This window comes from Bombina bombina, chromosome 2 (genome assembly GCF_027579735.1).
Source record: "Bombina bombina isolate aBomBom1 chromosome 2, aBomBom1.pri, whole genome shotgun sequence".
Classification (NCBI taxonomy): Eukaryota; Metazoa; Chordata; class Amphibia; order Anura; family Bombinatoridae; genus Bombina; species Bombina bombina.
In genome coordinates, this window is record NC_069500.1 from 908,119,541 (window position 1) to 908,136,841 (window position 17,301).

At 38.1% G+C, this 17,301-nt stretch overlaps 1 protein-coding gene across 1 annotated transcript in view; it reads right to left on the reverse strand.

Annotated features, from left to right (window-relative positions):
- FRAS1 (Fraser extracellular matrix complex subunit 1) overlaps nt 1–17,301 on the reverse strand; it is an 868,578-nt gene that overhangs the window by 588,047 nt on the left and 263,230 nt on the right. Inside the window, 1 exon segment of the mRNA XM_053703296.1 lies at nt 5,351–5,510. Within this exon segment, the coding sequence (XP_053559271.1) occupies nt 5,351–5,510 (160 nt within the window).

Consider the following 17,301-nt stretch of genomic DNA (forward strand, 5'->3'; position numbering starts at 1 on the left):
ATTGACTCAAGGGAGGAAAGCATCATTCTGTCACTATATAAAGCCCTGGTAAAACCTCACCTTGAGTATGGAGTGCAGTTCTGGGGACCAATCGCAAAAAAAGATATTGCAGAACTAGAAAAAGTTCAGAGAAGGGCCACAAAGCTAATAAGGGGATTGGAGAATTTAACCTATGAGAGGCTAGCCAAACTGGGTCTGTTTTCTTTAGAAAAAAGGCGCTTAAGAGGTGACATGATTACTTTATATAAATATATTCAAGGCCCATATACAGAGATGGAAGAAGCTCTGTTTATTCCAAGAAAATTGTTTGTGACCAGAGATCACAATTTAAGGTTGGAGGAAAGGAGATTTAATCTCCTGCAACGGAAACGTTTTTTCACTGTAAGAGCAATAAAATTGTGGAAATCATTACCAAAGGAGGTAGTGAATGCCAATACCCTAGATACATTTAAACATTATTTGGATACATTTCTGTCTATAAACAAAATTCATGGATATGATTGCTAGTATTAACTGGGTCACCATTTAGTGGGAATATTTAAGCTTAACTGGAGCTTTTTGTATATATTTTAGATTTGTATAGGTTGAACTCGATGGACTTCGGTCTTTTTTCAACCTCATCTACTATGTTACTATGTTACTGCCATTAAGGTCTGTCACTCGACAATTTAAGACTGCCTTTGCTGCCGCTTCAGTTCTGGCTCATCCTAACCCTGTCCTGCCTTTCGTTCTTGAGGTCGATGCGACTGAGATTGGAGTAGGTGCCCTCTTGTCTCAACGTCCTGCGCCTTACGGTTCCTTGCATCCGTGTGGTTTCTTCTCTAAGAAAATGTCTCCAGCAGAGTGCAATTATGAAATTGGCGACAGGGAATTACTGGCCATAATTTTGGCACTCAAGGAATGGAGGCATCTTCTTGAGGGTACTAGCGTGCCAGTGCTCATTCTTGCTGACCACAAGAATTTAACTTATCTATCTGAAACAAAACGTTTGTCGTCCTGACAGGCCAGATGGGCGCTATTTTTGTCTCGGTTTAATTATGTGGTCTCCTACCTGCCTGGTAGAAAGAATGTTAGGGCTAATGCCCTATCTCAACAATTTTCCCCTCTGTCCAAGGAGGAGTCTGTACCTACTCCAGTTATACCTCGTGATCATATTTTGGCTACCATACATACTAATTTGACTTCTCCCTTGGGGGAGGAAATCCTCGCTGCACAATCCAATGCACCTCCTGAGAAACCTAGTGGTAAGTGTTTTGTTCCTGAGAATCTTCGAACTAAACTTTTGCACACTTACCACTATCCTAAAGCTGCAGGTCACCCAGGCAAGAACCAAATGAATTGGTCTGTCACTCGACAATTTTGGTGGCCAGCTCTTCGTTCTGATGTTGCTGCGTATGTTGCCTCCTGCTCAGTTTGTGCACAGAATAAGACTCCTCGACGTCTTCCTGTGGGTCTTCTTCAACCTATTGCTAATGGTGAGCATCCTTGGACACATCTTTCCATGGACTTCATTGTTGAGCTCCCTGTTTCCAATGGCAATATTGTTATCCTTATGGTGGTTGACCGTTTTTTTCTAAAATGTCACATTGCATTCCCTTGAGAAGTTGCCTACCGCTCAGGAGCTTGCTTCAATTTTTGCCCGGGAGGTCTTACGTTTACATGGGTTACCCAAGGTGATAGTGTCGGACCGGGGTAGTCAGTTTGTCTCCAGATTTTGGCGTTCCTTTTGTGCTCAAATGGGCATCCAGCTTTCCTTCTCCTCGGCATATCACCCTCAATCCAATGGGGCTGCGGAACGGTCTAATCAAGCTCTGGAACAGTTCCTCCGTTGCTATGTCTCAGATCACCACAATAATTAGTCTGAACTGTTGCCTTGGGTAGAGTTTGCTCATAATAGTGCTATTAATGCTTCCTCCAAGTTATCCCCGTTCATGGCGAATTATGGGTTTCAAAAATCCTTGTTGCCCGATTCATTCATGTCTCAGGGTATTCCGGCTTTGGAGGAGCATCTCCGGCAACTCCGTTCCACGTGGGTGCAGATTCAGGATTGCCTTCATCGTTCTATGCAGTGCCAAAAGTTCCAGGCCGATCGTAGGCGTCTGCCCGTGCCTTCCTACCAGGTTGGTGAGAGAGTTTGGCTGTCCTCCGCAACTTGAACCTTCGTGTGCCTTCCAATAAACTGGCTCCCCATTATTTTGGTGCTTTTCGAATACTCCGACGGGTCAATCCTGTGGCCTACGCTCTTGACCTTCCTCCTGCAATGCGCATCTCCAATGTTTTTCATGTCTCCCTCTTGAAACCATTGGTTTGTAATCGGTTTACCTCTGTGTTGCCTCGTCCCCGCCCTATCTTTGTTGACAACCATGAGGAGTATGAGGTCAGCAGCATTATTGACTCTCGTATGTCCAGGGGACGCGTACAATATTTGGTTCACTGGAGGGGCTACGGTCCGGAGAAGCGTTCATGGGTTCCCTCCTCTGATGTTCATGCTCCCGCCCTCCTCCGTGCCTTCCATGCCCGTTTCCCCAATAAGCCTTTTGTCCTCCCGCGGGGGAGGGGTCGTTGAGGGGAGGGTACTGTCAGGGTTTTTTCCCATTTTACTCACCTTTCTTGCTGACTCTGGTGCATACTGTGTGATGCTGCTCATTTCCTGCACGCCCTCTTATGGCCAGACTGGTGAACATCATTCGTATGAGACAGGATGCAGTCTCAGAATTGTGATGTCATCACTTTATTTAAAGGACCTCTGTTCAGTATGCTTTGCTCTTGCGTTGTCTCAGACCTGTTTGTGAGAGCTTCTGTGTATTACCTGGCTGTCTGACGTCCCTCCTGGTTCATGATCCCTGGCTTGTTCCTGACTCTGCTGTTCTCCTTGTTCCTGATTCCAGCTCGTCTGACTATTCGCTTTGGCTCTTGACTCGGCTCGTCTGACTACCAGTTCTGGTTTTGATTCCTGGCTTGTTATTTGACTTGTGGACTTTTTATTATTTTTTGCTATTAATAAAGGTGTGATTATTTTTGCACTTCTTGTCTCAGTCTGATTCCTGGCACCCTGACACTTAGAAGCTCTCAGTTTACATCTGTTGAAAAGGTAGCTGGAAAGCCCACTGTAAGTGGGAAATAAGACACTCCCCCTCCCCCTTCTTTTGCATATGAAAAGACCCTTTACACAAACAGGAGCAAGCTGGAGTAGGTATCTGACGGTATTCTCTTAAAACTTTGGGGCTTGGTTAGAAGTCTGAAAATCAGAGCAATGTTATTTTAAAATAAGCAAAACTATACATTTAAAAAACAACAACTTCATGGGCTATATAAATAGATCATCTACAAAACATTTATGCAAAGAAAAAATGAGTGTATAATGTCCCTTTAACAAAAGTTTTAGTTGCCTTGACAGGATTGTCTTACATCTCAACATTTTTTTCAAGACAATGACAGCCCAAAAAATGAAACAAAAATAAATAAATAATAATATTATAAAAAACATACAATTATGGTGAGTCTCATTAAGACATTTGCCATGGAAATAATCAAAATAATTTGGAGCTTGTAGAAAATATATATATATTTTTTTTTAGTTATTTTAGGGAAATTATACACAGTAAATTTAATTTATAAAAGTTCTGTTTCCTGGTAATATTTCAATTGTCTATTAAACAAACATTTCATGGATTTGGAGTAGAAAAAGTTAGTAGCCATGACAGAAAAACTTACTAGCCATGAGTGAAACAATATTTACTTCTCTATTCAGTGTCAAATATAGCATAAAGCCTAATTTTGAATCAACAATTAAATTCTTTTTACTATTCTAGGAGTAGTAAATTCCCCAGGCCCACATAAAATCAAGAACTTTGTTGTTTTTTTAATTTAGGCTTCACATTCACCTTTACATGTACTGCTAAAACAACAAAAGATGAATAAGCCATGTTGCACACTTTTTTGTAAAGCTAGAGGCAGACAATTATTCTAGCTTTCTAATCTATTTTTGCATCCCAGAAGGATGATTCTGCATTTAGCTAGAATTAAGCAAAATTGATCATAGAATTACATTGAAAAGTTGTTTAAATTGTATAATGTATCTAAAGCTTGAAATTACATTTTTGAGTTTCATATCCCTTTAAAGGGTCACTCAAGTCAAAATTAAACTTATATGATTCAGATATAACATGCAAATTTAAACAACTTTCCAATTTACTTCCATTAACAAAATGTGCACAATCTTTTTATATTTACACTTTTTGAATCACCAGCTACTACTGAGCATGTGCAGGAATTCACAGAATATACGTATATGCATTTGTGATTGGATGATGGCTGTCACATGATACAGGAGTGGAAATAGACATAATTTTGAAATTTGTCAGAAAAAAATCTACTACTCATTTGAAGTTCAAACTAAGGGGCTGATTTATCATTGTGCGGGCGGACATCGATAAATGCTCACAGAATACGCTGTCAGCATTTATCATTGTACAAGCATTTCTCGTACCGCTAGCAGGGGGTATCAATCATCCCGATCGGATCTGGATGATTGCTGTCCACCGCCTAAGGAGTTAAAGGGATGGTAAACTCACTATTTACCGAACATATGATCAATCTTGTTCATTCTTCTTAAATGTGCACACAAATTTCACTTTATACATTATATAGCCATTTACTTACAATGACATAATAAATAATATCTCCATTCCGTTAAATCGCCAGCCCTCTGTGATGTCATATCCCTTTTGCCGTCTTTCATCCAATTATCAAGCCTGTCGCCAGACAGGCTTCCTTCAATGCAATTGGATTCGCGTATGCGCATTAACGCGCAATCCGAGCAATCCTAACATCAAGCGAGCAAACCCTCTGACGTGTAGAGAGGGTGGAGACCAGATCAATGCAGACAATGTTCAGTGAAACATCTAAGAGGGGCGGAGCGAGGCAGAGAGATGCGGCGCAACAAGGTTTTGATAATGTATTAAAATTTACATTAAAATACATAAAAAAAATAATGAATTGATAATGCGGTTTAATACTTATTATATAAACTAATCTAAATATGTAATTTGCAAATAACGGAGTTTACCATCACTTTAAGGTCTTAAGACAGCTGTTTCTTAACTTCAGTTTCAGGGGAACCTGAAACTACAGGGGGTAGATTGCAGCATCCACTGCTTGATAAATCTACCCCTAAGTGCTATTACCTTGTCTTTTTTTATCATTCATTTGTTAATTATGCAAATCTACTGTGTTTACTGCTCCTCTAAAATTATGAGGTACAAAAAAACCATTTTAATTAATATCTTACTGCAGGTAGAGGTTTACCAATATCAAACAAAATATAACAAAAATATATATATACACTTACCACCTGTACCAACACAAATAGGGCAGCATTCTCCAGGAGGAATATGTTGGATATCTCCATTCTTACAGGTCAATGGTGGACAGGGCTTTGAGGCACAAGTAACTTTGCTGTTCGCGCATGAGCATTCGGTGCATTCTGATTGTGACCACTGGGTTTCATGCTGTGTTATGAAAAGAAACCAAACCAATGTTATTATTATCAGTTATTTGTAGAGTGACACATTATTATTATTATCTATTTAAAAAAAAAGCTAACATGTTATGCACCACTGTAACATTACAGTTGCTGAGAATAAATAATAGACATTTACATTATTCATAAAGGGCAGAGGGCCCTGCCCTTGAGTCACTGTAAGCAGCAAACAATCTTTACATAAGATGATCGACAGGACAGGTGGACTCTTGAGCTTACATTTTAAAGGAAGTACATGGGGAAGTTGAGGGAGCGGGAACAAAAGCAGGAGATACAAACTAGTATATAATAGAGTACAAGTGTGTGTGTTGTGTGTGTATGGGTATGTATTGTGTGTGTATGGGTATGTATTGTGTGTGTATGGGTATGTATTGTGTGTGTATGGGTATGTATTGTGTGTGTATGGGTATGCATTGTGTGTGTATGGGTATGTATTGTGTGTGTATTGTGTGTGTATGGGTATGTATTGTGTGTGTATGGGTATGTATTGTGTGTGTATGGGTATGTATTGTGTGTGTATGGGTATGTATTGTGTGTGTATGGGTATGTATTGTGTGTGTATGGGTATGCATTGTGTGTGTATGGGTATGTATTGTGTGTGTATTGTGTGTGTATGGGTATGTATTGTGTGTGTATGGGTATGTATTGTGTGTGTATGGGTATGCATTGTGTGTGTATGGGTATGCATTGTGTGTGTATGGGTATGTATTGTGTGTGTGTGTATGGGTATGTATTGTGTGTGTATGGGTATGCATTGTGTGTGTATGGGTATGCATTGTGTGTGTATGGGTATGTATTGTGTGTGTATGGGTATGTATTGTGTGTGCATGGGTATGTATTGTGTGTGCATGGGTATGTATTGTGTGTGTATGGGTATGTATTGTGTGTGTATGGGTATGTATTGTGTGTGCATGGGTATGTATTGTGTGTGCATGGGTATGTATTGTGTGTGTATGGGTATGTATTGTGTGTGTATGGGTATGCATTGTGTGTGTATGGGTATGCATTGTGTGTGTATGGGTATGTATTGTGTGTTTATGGGTATGTATTGTGTGTGTGTATGGGTATGTATTGTGTGTGTATGGGTATGTATTGTGTGTGTATGGGTATGTGTTGTGTGTATGAGTATGTATTGTGTGTATGAGTATGTATTGTGTGTGTATGGGTATGTATTGTGTGTGTATGTGTATGTATTGTGTGTGTATGGGTATGTATTGTGTGTTTGTGGCTATGTGTTGTGTGTGTATGGCTATGTGTTGTGTGTGTATGGGTAAGAATTGTGTGTGTATGGGTATGTATTGTGTGTGTATGGATATGTATTGTGTGTGTGTATGGGTATGTGTTGTGTGTATGGGTACGTGTTGTGTGTATATGGGTACGTATTGTGTGTGTATGGGTATATGTTGTGTGTGTGTATGGGTATATGTTGTGTGTGTATGGGTATGCGTTGTGTGTGTATAGGTAAGTATTGTGTGTATGGGTATGTATTGTGTGTGTATGGGTATGTATTGTGTGTGTATGGGTATGTATTGTGTGTGTATGGGTATGTATTCTGTGTGTATGGGTATATGTTGTGTGTGTATGGGTATGTATTGTGTGTGTATGGGTATGTATTGTGTGTGTATGGGTATGTATTCTGTGTGTATGGGTATGTATTGTGTGTGTATGGGTATGTATTGTGTGTGTATGGGTAAGTATTGTGTGTGTATGAGTATGCATTGTGTGTGTATGAGTATGTATTGTGTGTGTATGGGTATGTATTGATCTATCTATCTATCTGTTATATTTTCCAAGGTTGTTTAGCCTTTAACAACTTATTTTGCCGTCAATAGCCCTTTCCTTTCTTGCATGTCTTATGTTCCTCTGTTCAAGCTATGGGATCGAATTATAAAAGCCTTCGCCGCCCCTACGACTGCATGTTCTCACAGGAGAACCTGCAGTCCGTATTTATCAAGCAGCGGTCATCAGACTGCTGCTTCCCTAACCTCTTCTCCACCTCTTAGGTCGAGAATTTAAATCTCCGGTCTCATCTGACCGGCGAGATTGACAGCGCCTGCCCGCGCGTGATTGGCTGGCAGTGGGCGGCATTGCACATGAGCGCAAAATAGCACTCTTGTGCAATGCTGAATTCCGGCAGCGGAATTCAGCCCGCCAGAGGCGAGCTGTAGCAGATAGGGATACATATGTCCGCCCGTGTCCGCCATTGTTTGATAAATCAATCCCTATGTGTTCCTCAGTCCCTCTGTTCTTTTTCCCCCAGTCACACCACTTCGTAAGATACAATTCATTATTCTATGGCTATTTCCAGTGGTGGCCAAAATAGATGAATACTAGCCATGTATAGTCACTTTTGTGTATAAAAGAAGGAGTTTTGTAACAACATTAGGCAAAACAAATCTGTATAGGAAAATCTGTTAGAAGCCTAACAAATTAAAGTGTATGATAACCATCCGTAAACCAAAATTGTAGCAAGTTTACCTAAGACTATATATATATATATATATATATATATATATATATATATATATATACACATACATACACACACACATATATATACAGTATATATATTTTATATATATATATATATATATTTACACAACCATTAATTTACCTCTCTAGATATGTGAGTCTAGATATAAAGGCCTGGAACCGGACCACCCATTCAATCCTCCACTCCCCACTGGGAAGTTGAATTCTGCTGCTGCTTCTCGTTTACATAGCTTTTCTATAGCCAGCATTGATATTTTCAGTATAGGTTGTGGCAAAAACAGTTGTATCAAATGATAAAATAAGGTTAAATGTAGCTATTTGTAAACAATATGATCCATGTGGTAAAAGGGATCATCAGGAATACATTAAAGGGGACAAATTAAAATAAAAAAAAATAAAAAATTTAAAAAACAAAAAGAAAACCCCCCCACTATAATTAGCTGAGTGTTTAGAATCATTAGCATTTACAGTGCTTATGTTGTATTGTACTGAGCACTGAAAGTGATAAAAAAAAAGCCAATAATTTCTAGTGGGTTCTGCCCTGAATTGGTAATTAACAATGGCCTTTCCTTACAAGTATGTTGTGCTTCTATCATAAGGCAGAAGGTTACAATTTCAGCCACCTTCCCTTTCATTAAATTGTGTAGACTTTTCCTGACAGGAGGATTAATGGTCCTGAGTGCTGTGCCTTCCTAAAGCAGCACAGACCAGGCAGCTTGGGGACAGCCTTCACTGATGTGATTAGAGCTGTCTCCCTGACCTAAATGGCAGCCGCAGCAGAGCTGTGCCAAGTTCCCAAGTTCACAGCAGCTGGGCTACAACATTCATCTGAGGATAGGTCGTGTGGAAATAATAACTGTAACCTGTACTGACCTAGTTTTGGTCTGTGATGAAACAAGCAGTTCCTTTTTTATAGAAAATCTTTTTAGAATGAAAAACCTTTACAAAGTTTTGGGGAAATCCACAGATATTAATGAGGCATTGCACAGCTATGAAACAAGGGTTAATGTCAGCCATTCAAAGCTTGGTATGGATAATGAGTGTACAGTATATGCACCACAACTAGTGTAAGGATTACAGGTCAATAATAACATATATTATGCACTGTTTGGGACCGGAAAAGTGTTTGATTTCAGAATAGTTTGGATTTTGGAATATTCTATATTGGCACCTGTAAAATGGGACAGTTTGGAGAGGGGATGGGACATAGGGATAAGATTTATTAAGCTGCGGATGCTGCATTCCTCGCCCATTGTTTCAGACTCGCCTGAAATGGAAGTTAAGAAACAGCAGTCGTAAGATCGCTGCTCCTCAACTTCTCTAACCCGACAAGATCGGGATGAGTGACACCCCCTGCTGGTGGCTGATTGGGGGCGGCATCGCAGAAGCATTTCACTAGAAATGCTTGTGCATTGATAAGTGCAATATTATTATGTCATGATATAGATTATACATGTGACCTAAAGGTAGTTTTATATGATGTTTAATACTTTTTTATACATAGTACCATCAGAAAGTTAGTACAGTATTGTAATCTGAAAGGTAATAAATTTTGTTTTAAATAACTCCTTAATGACCGCGACGTACCCTGTACACCCTCCCTCCCGCTTGCTACCTAAAATAGCCCGGTCTCGTTGCTGACGGCGAGATTGCGCTATAAAAAAGCAACCCCCATCGAAAGACCAGCAACGTACAGTGTATGTCGCTGGTCATTGGGGAAAAATATAGACTATTATTAACATTTTAGAACACAAAAACTCAAGGGAAAATGGTAATTTATAATAATTTTTTTTTTTTTTTAAATATTAATGAAAAAGTCTGTATTTTGGACCAGATTTGGGAATTTGTACCTGTGTATACTGTATATTTTTATTACATTGTTTTATATAAAAGGAATCAGGGTTTTTACCTTTTACAAACAAACGTTTCCTTTGCAAAAGATGTGCACGTATAATTAAAGTTTCAAAAGCATTGAAAGCTGTTGCATTATTTTGCAGTTAAGGGACAAACTCTTAAAAACTTCCTCAATGTAATTTATAGCTTTTCTGGCCAATTAAAGGCCAATATAAATTAACTGCTACACTTATCTAGCAAAAACTAAACAACATTGCAGGACAAAGTTATGAATCCTGCAGGGTGTATTTCATCCTCTATAGGGTGATGGTAAAGTTAAGGTGTTTGCTATACATTTTCTAAATACATATAGGCTGTATATTATAGTTGCTAAGATTTTTTTTAAAAACTTATTCCTAAATATTTATCAATTTTATTTTATTTTTTTTATTTCTGCTTACTGCTCCTTCATCCGACCCCTTCTGTTTCCTGGTTTAGAGAATCAGAGACCTAGAGCGGCGGTCCCAACTGCTCTCTACGTAGACATCCAGGCTTGCTCAGGAGGTTGGCAAAAGTGCGCATGCGCAATACTCCGCTGTAAACAATGAATCACAGGAATAACTGTTTACTACTGGAGCAGAGAGCAATGTTGTAGTACTCTGTGGATGCGATCGTGATCACCTTTGACTAAACAGGCTTCAGTCTAGAAAATGTATGATGTAGCCCGGAATTCCCTGTGCTCCGACAGCGCATGCCTTATCTATGAATGCGCACGAGTCAGGGAACAGGCACAAAAAGAAGTGCATGCGCATAGCGTCAACGGGGCATATTGAATTCTGAGCTGGGCGCCTAACGGCTGGAAAATCAATTGGACAAAGGAAGATACATCATGAAGAAAACAAAGTGCCCAACAACTGCAGGAGGATGAGCGGTAAGCTGAATATAGCAAGACAAGAAGAAATAACATATTTGGCTGGGGGAAAAATGATGAATGAAAGTAAAGTTAATATTGAGAAGATAATTAAAGTTTATCATCACTTTAAACGTTCACGATTAGGATAGAGCATGCCGTTTTAAAATGCTTTCTGAGGCACCAGATCCTACTGAACATGTGCACAAGTTCACAATGTTTATGTATACTAGCCTGTCATTGGCTGATCGCTGTCACATGGTACAGGGAGCTGACGAAAAGGGGAAAAAATAAATATGTCAGGAAAAAAATCTACTGCTTAGTTGTAAGTCAGAATAAGTGCTATTGCATCGTCTTTTTATTATTCACTTGTCAATCACGCAATTCTATTGTTTTTAATTGTCCTTTAAATTGAAGGAAAAGCTGCAAAAATAAATCATAACTGCAAAGTTTTGTTTTATTAATGGGACAGTAAGGTCAAAATTAAACTTTAATTCTGATCTTATGGTTCATTTAATTTTGAAAATTGTGGGCTTTCTAGTTCCTGTTAAAACTGTAAATGCAGACTCCGTACTTAAAGGGACATGAAACCCAAAAAATGTCTTTCATGATTCAGATAGAGGATACATTTTGAAACAACTTTCTAACTTACTTCTATTATCTAATTTGTTTCATTCTCTTAGTATCGTTTGTTGAAGGAGCAGCAATGCACTACTGGTTGCTAATTGAACACATGGGTGAGCCAATGACAATCGGTATATATATGCATCCACCAATCAGCAGCTAGAACCTAGGTTCTTTGCTGCTCCTGAGCTTTCCTAGATAAACCTTTCAACAAAGGATAACAAGAGAAGGAAGCAAATTAAATAATAGAAGTAAATTGGAAAGTTGTTTAAAATTGTATTCTCTATCTGAATCATGAAAATAAGTTTTTGAGTTTCATGTCCTTTTAACACTGCAATATTCCACACAGTCATTGGTTCTAGACTAGACCCATTTATAACTGATCTTGATTGGTGTCAGTACAGATTAGTAAAATATGGCAGTGTCTTTGTGTTAGGCTTCTTAAACAATTAATATTAAAACACATCTGCAAATTATTCTTAGGCTAATCTTTTCTGTGTGCAGCATTCTATCTAGCATTTATTTAGCATATCCCTTTAACTGCTGTGATATTGTAATTTGTTCTGAGTATTATACACTGAAATATGAATTTACTGACTATGCTTGTTGTCTAAGGTACAAAGAAAATCAAATGTTAATACTATGCTGAATAGTGTAAACTGTATGCAGTGTCAGTAAAGTATTTTTATGATATGACAAATGAGCTACTCAGTATACTGTTATATCCTATTCAAGGGCATTCAAAAGCCTCTGATTTATATCTCTGAATCTTACAAAATAGCAAAATGTTAAATTAGTTGAGTTGCTTTCACTTTGAAATGTAAAATATTTAAAAGTCAGTGAGTTCTTTCATCGATTTCAAGATCATTTCAACTATACATATATATACATATATATATATATATATATATATATATATATATATATACAGTATATATATATATATATATATATATATATATATATATATATACATACACATACACACACACGGGTTGAAAAACATTACTCTAATTTACTAGTCAGGGGTTAAAAGATAGGGGGGGGTGGGAATATATATATATATATATATATATATATATATATATATATAGTAGTTGTTTGAGTCAAGACAATTATTAAAAAAACACTTAATTCAAAATTAAACTTTAATGATTCAGATACAGCATGAAGTTGTAAGAGATTTTAAGATTTATCAAAATGTGCTTTTTTTTTATATACACACTTTCTGAAGCGCCGGCTATTACTGAGAATGTGCAAGTGTTCACAGTATATCCATATATATGAGTGTGTGATTTGCTAATGTCTATCACATGATACAGGGGATTGGCAAATTTAAAGGGACTTGATGCCCAAATGTTGAAGCACTTGAAAATAATACAGCATAGTTGTAAAAAGCTGACTGGAAAATATTATCTTTAGATCTCTATGCAAAAAGGGAAGATATTTTACCACAAATGTTTTAAGTAGTCACACCTCACTGTAAAGCAACTTTAAGCAGCCTATCAGGATTCTTGTCCCAGGACTTGCAAGGGAGTGTGCATCTGGCACAGTTGTCCTATTTTCCTATTCGGTTAAAGGAAGTTTGCTATGAAATCTCACAAGATTTCAGTGAAATCTCATGAGATCACAGCAAAGCATGATCTGAGCACTGCTGATGGACTATATATTTTTTTAACTTGCATCTGGACAGCAGCTGAAGTATAACTGTTCACAGAACACTTACTGTTGTGAGCTGAAAAACGTTTTAGGTAAATTATCATCCCTTTTACATAGATATGTTCAGGTGATATTTTCATGTCAGCTTTTTATAGTTATGCTGCATCACTTTCAAGTGATTTAGCATATGAGTATTATGTTACTCTGAATTTTAAATGAGCAGATTATTTTCTGACAAATTTGAAATTTACTTATAGGTAGTGCTATTACATCTTGTTTTTATAAGGTACTTGATTATACAATTCTACTGTATTTAATAAGTCCTTTAAATAATGTTTTGTGTTGCAAGATAATTGCTATTTCAAATAACGGAATTATGGACACATACGGCCAGATTACGAGTTTTGCATTAGAGGCTATGCAGTGCTAACGAGCAGTTTTTTTCTCACCAATGTATGTACCACTCACTTACCTGCAGCGCTGGTATTATGGGTTTTTACAAACCCGATTGCATCAGCCAATAGGATTTTTCTACCTTAATTCCGATTGGCTGATAGAATTCTATCAGCCAATCGGAATCTAAGGGAGGCCATCTTGGATGACATCACTTAAAGGAATATAAGAAAAACAATAATGTGAAGACACTCTATGTCCAGCCTAGCTATCTCCTTAGTAGAGAGGTGATACCCAAACCTCTCAAAATGGAAAATCAAAAAGTTTGCATGGGAGAAGTGCTAGAAAGCTGCTGGATGGGATATGAGAAATCAATTGAATGAAAGAAAAATATATTATTAAAGGGACAGTCTACACCTAAAACAACGTTACCCCATAGTTGCGATCTCATGATTACAATTCTATTGATACCCTGGATCCCTATTTTCGTGTATCCGCTTACCCACTTTTTCAGAAAAATTGTTTTTATTCCTTGATTCAAACGTGGCCGTTTAACTCCTCCCATTAGCTTCTCCTCCTGTCTTCTCGAGTCCTGATCTTTCCCTATAACACTCGTGCACGGACTGAACAGTGACCTCATTAGACCCTAAAACGCATGCGCAATTATCCACAGTTCAAAACCGGAAGTCGGTATTTGTTATCTCTGCACACACAGAACGGGTAACTTACAATAAATAAACACTGGTACTTCTGTGAATTCACAGCGTTAAAAACATAGATCGAAACTTTGGTTCCGGATACTTGGTTCCCAGTTAAGTTGCGCATGCGCGAAGCAATGAATGCGCGATACAGTTTTTTAATCGGTGATCAGTTTTTTATTGGACGATGCAAACTAAGAGAGTGGGTGACGGATCGGAGCGGCCATTTCTAACAGTGAGAATATAACTTTTCAGAGAGAATAACTCTGGATGTGTAAAAGTCTCGATATGGTTGCAGGGGTGAGCAAACAAAATCGGAACTTTATCTAATGGATGGGGTAACATTGTTTTAGGTGTAGACTGTCCCTTTAATAAAAAATGTTCTATTGTAATTTAATATATATAAAAACAATTTATGTCAGTTTTGTATAAAAATATATATGCATAGGACATACGTGGTATTCCAAAAAAACAGAATTTATGTTTACCTGATAAATTACTTTCTCCAACGGTGTGTCCGGTCCACGGCGTCATCCTTACTTGTGGGATATTCTCTTCCCCAACAGGAAATGGCAAAGAGCCCAGCAAAGCTGGTCACATGATCCCTCCTAGGCTCCGCCTACCCCAGTCATTCGACCGACGTTAAGGAGGAATATTTGCATAGGAGAAACCATATGATACCGTGGTGACTGTAGTTAAAGAAAATAAATTATCAGACCTGATTAAAAAACCAGGGCGGGCCGTGGACCGGACACACCGTTGGAGAAAGTAATTTATCAGGTAAACATAAATTCTGTTTTCTCCAACATAGGTGTGTCCGGTCCACGGCGTCATCCTTACTTGTGGGAACCAATACCAAAGCTTTAGGACACGGATGAAGGGAGGGAGCAAATCAGGTCACCTAAATGGAAGGCACCACGGCTTGCAAAACCTTTCTCCCAAAAACAGCCTCAGAAGAAGCAAAAGTATCAAACTTGTAAAATTTGGTAAAAGTGTGCAGTGAAGACCAAGTCGCTGCCCTACATATCTGATCAACAGAAGCCTCGTTCTTGAAGGCCCATGTGGAAGCCACAGCCCTAGTGGAATGAGCTGTGATTCTTTCAGGAGGCTGCCGTCCGGCAGTCTCGTAAGCCAATCTGATGATGCTTTTAATCCAAAAAGAGAGAGAGGTAGAAGTTGCTTTTTGACCTCTCCTTTTACCAGAATAAACAACAAACAAGGAAGATGTTTGTCTAAAATCCTTTGTAGCATCTAAATAGAATTTTAGAGCGCGAACAACATCCACACAATCATCCAGAGTGGATAATACCTCCTTAAGCAGAGCGCGGAGATGTTCCAACTTAAATTTAAATGTAATCACATCGGGTTCAGCTTGTTGAGAAATTTTCCCTGAATCTGAAATTTCTCCCTCAGACAAAACCTCCCTGGCCCCCTCAGACTGGTGTAGGGGCATTTCAGAACCATTATCATCAGCGTCCTCATGCTCTTCAGTATCTAAAACAGAGCAGTCGCGCTTACGCTGATAAGTGGGCATTTTGGCTAAAATGTTTTTGATAGAATTATCCATTACAGCCGTTAATTAGTGCATAGTAAGGAGTATTGGCGCGCTAGATGTACTAGGGGCCTCCTGAGTGGGCAAGACTCGTGTAGACGAAGGAGGGAATGATGCAGTACCATGCTTACTCCCCTCACTTGAGGAATCATCTTGGGCATCATTTTCAGTGTCACATAAATCACATTTATTTAAATGAGAAGGAACCTTGGCTTCCCCACATTCAGAACACAGTCTATCTGGTAGTTCAGACATGTTAAACAGGCATAAACTTGATAACAAAGTACAAAAAAACGTTTTAAAATAAAACCGTTACTGTCACTTTAAATATTAAACTGAACACACTTTATTACTGCAATTGCGAAAAAGTATGAAGGAATTGTTCAAAATTCACCAAAATTTCACCACAGTGTCTTAAAGCCTTAAAAGTATTGCACACCAAATTTGGAAGCTTTAACCCTTAAAATAACGGAACCGGAGCCGTTTTTAACTTTAACCCCTTTACAGTCCCTGGTATCTGCTTTGCTGAGACCCAACCAAGCCCAAAGGGGAATACGATACCAAATGACGCCTTCAGAAAGTCTTTTCTATGTATCAGAGCTCCTCACACATGCGACTGCATGTCATGCTTCTCAAAAACAAGTGCGCAATACCGGCGCGAAAATGAGGCTCTGCCTATGATTAGGGAAAGCCCCTAGAGAATAAGGTGTCTAAAACAGTGCCTGCCGATATTATTTTACAAAAAAAACACTAAAAAACTCTAAGCCATCTCCGTGGAGATGTTGCCTGTACAACGGCAAAGAGAATGACTGGGGTAGGCGGAGCCTAGGAGGGATCATGTGACCAGCTTTGCTGGGCTCTTTGCCATTTCCTGTTGGGGAAGAGAATATCCCACAAGTAAGGATGACGCCGTGGACCGGACACACCTATGTTGGAGAAAGAGAGAGATTTTCTCTAGATGAACCAGATTATAAAGGCAATATTATTAAAAACTATATTTATTATGTATCCGGTAAAAACATATTAAATCTATACTATCAGCACATATCAATTAAATATAAATAAGATTAGAACACAACAATATATTTTTATAGGATATATAAACTCAGAAATATATTAATATAGAATATATTGTTACCTGTATCAATATCAATAGAATATCCTCTTAAACTAAAACTGTATCTATATACATAAATATATGTGTGAATATTAAAAAATCTAATATATAATGGTACGGTTAAAAATACAGATTAATGTAAGTATAACAAATGATTTAGTCGAAAATTGATTACCAGAGGGAGTTCTGTAAAGTGTAACTTAAAGTTAACTTTCAATTGATGATGGTTTAATAGGGTTAACCAATCCGTTACAAAGTTTGTCACAAAAGCTTACACTGATTTTCAGAAAATTGTTACCCAGTGTCCACAATGTATCCAACTGGATCCAAATAATATGTCCTCAATCTTTTTAAGGAAGGAGACTAGTGTTTATGTTATAAACAGTTTCCTCAAAGGGATATATTTGTATCCGTTATTGTATGGACAAGTTCAATAGCCGTGCACACTAAACAGTATTTACCAATATGATGTGTGGATTC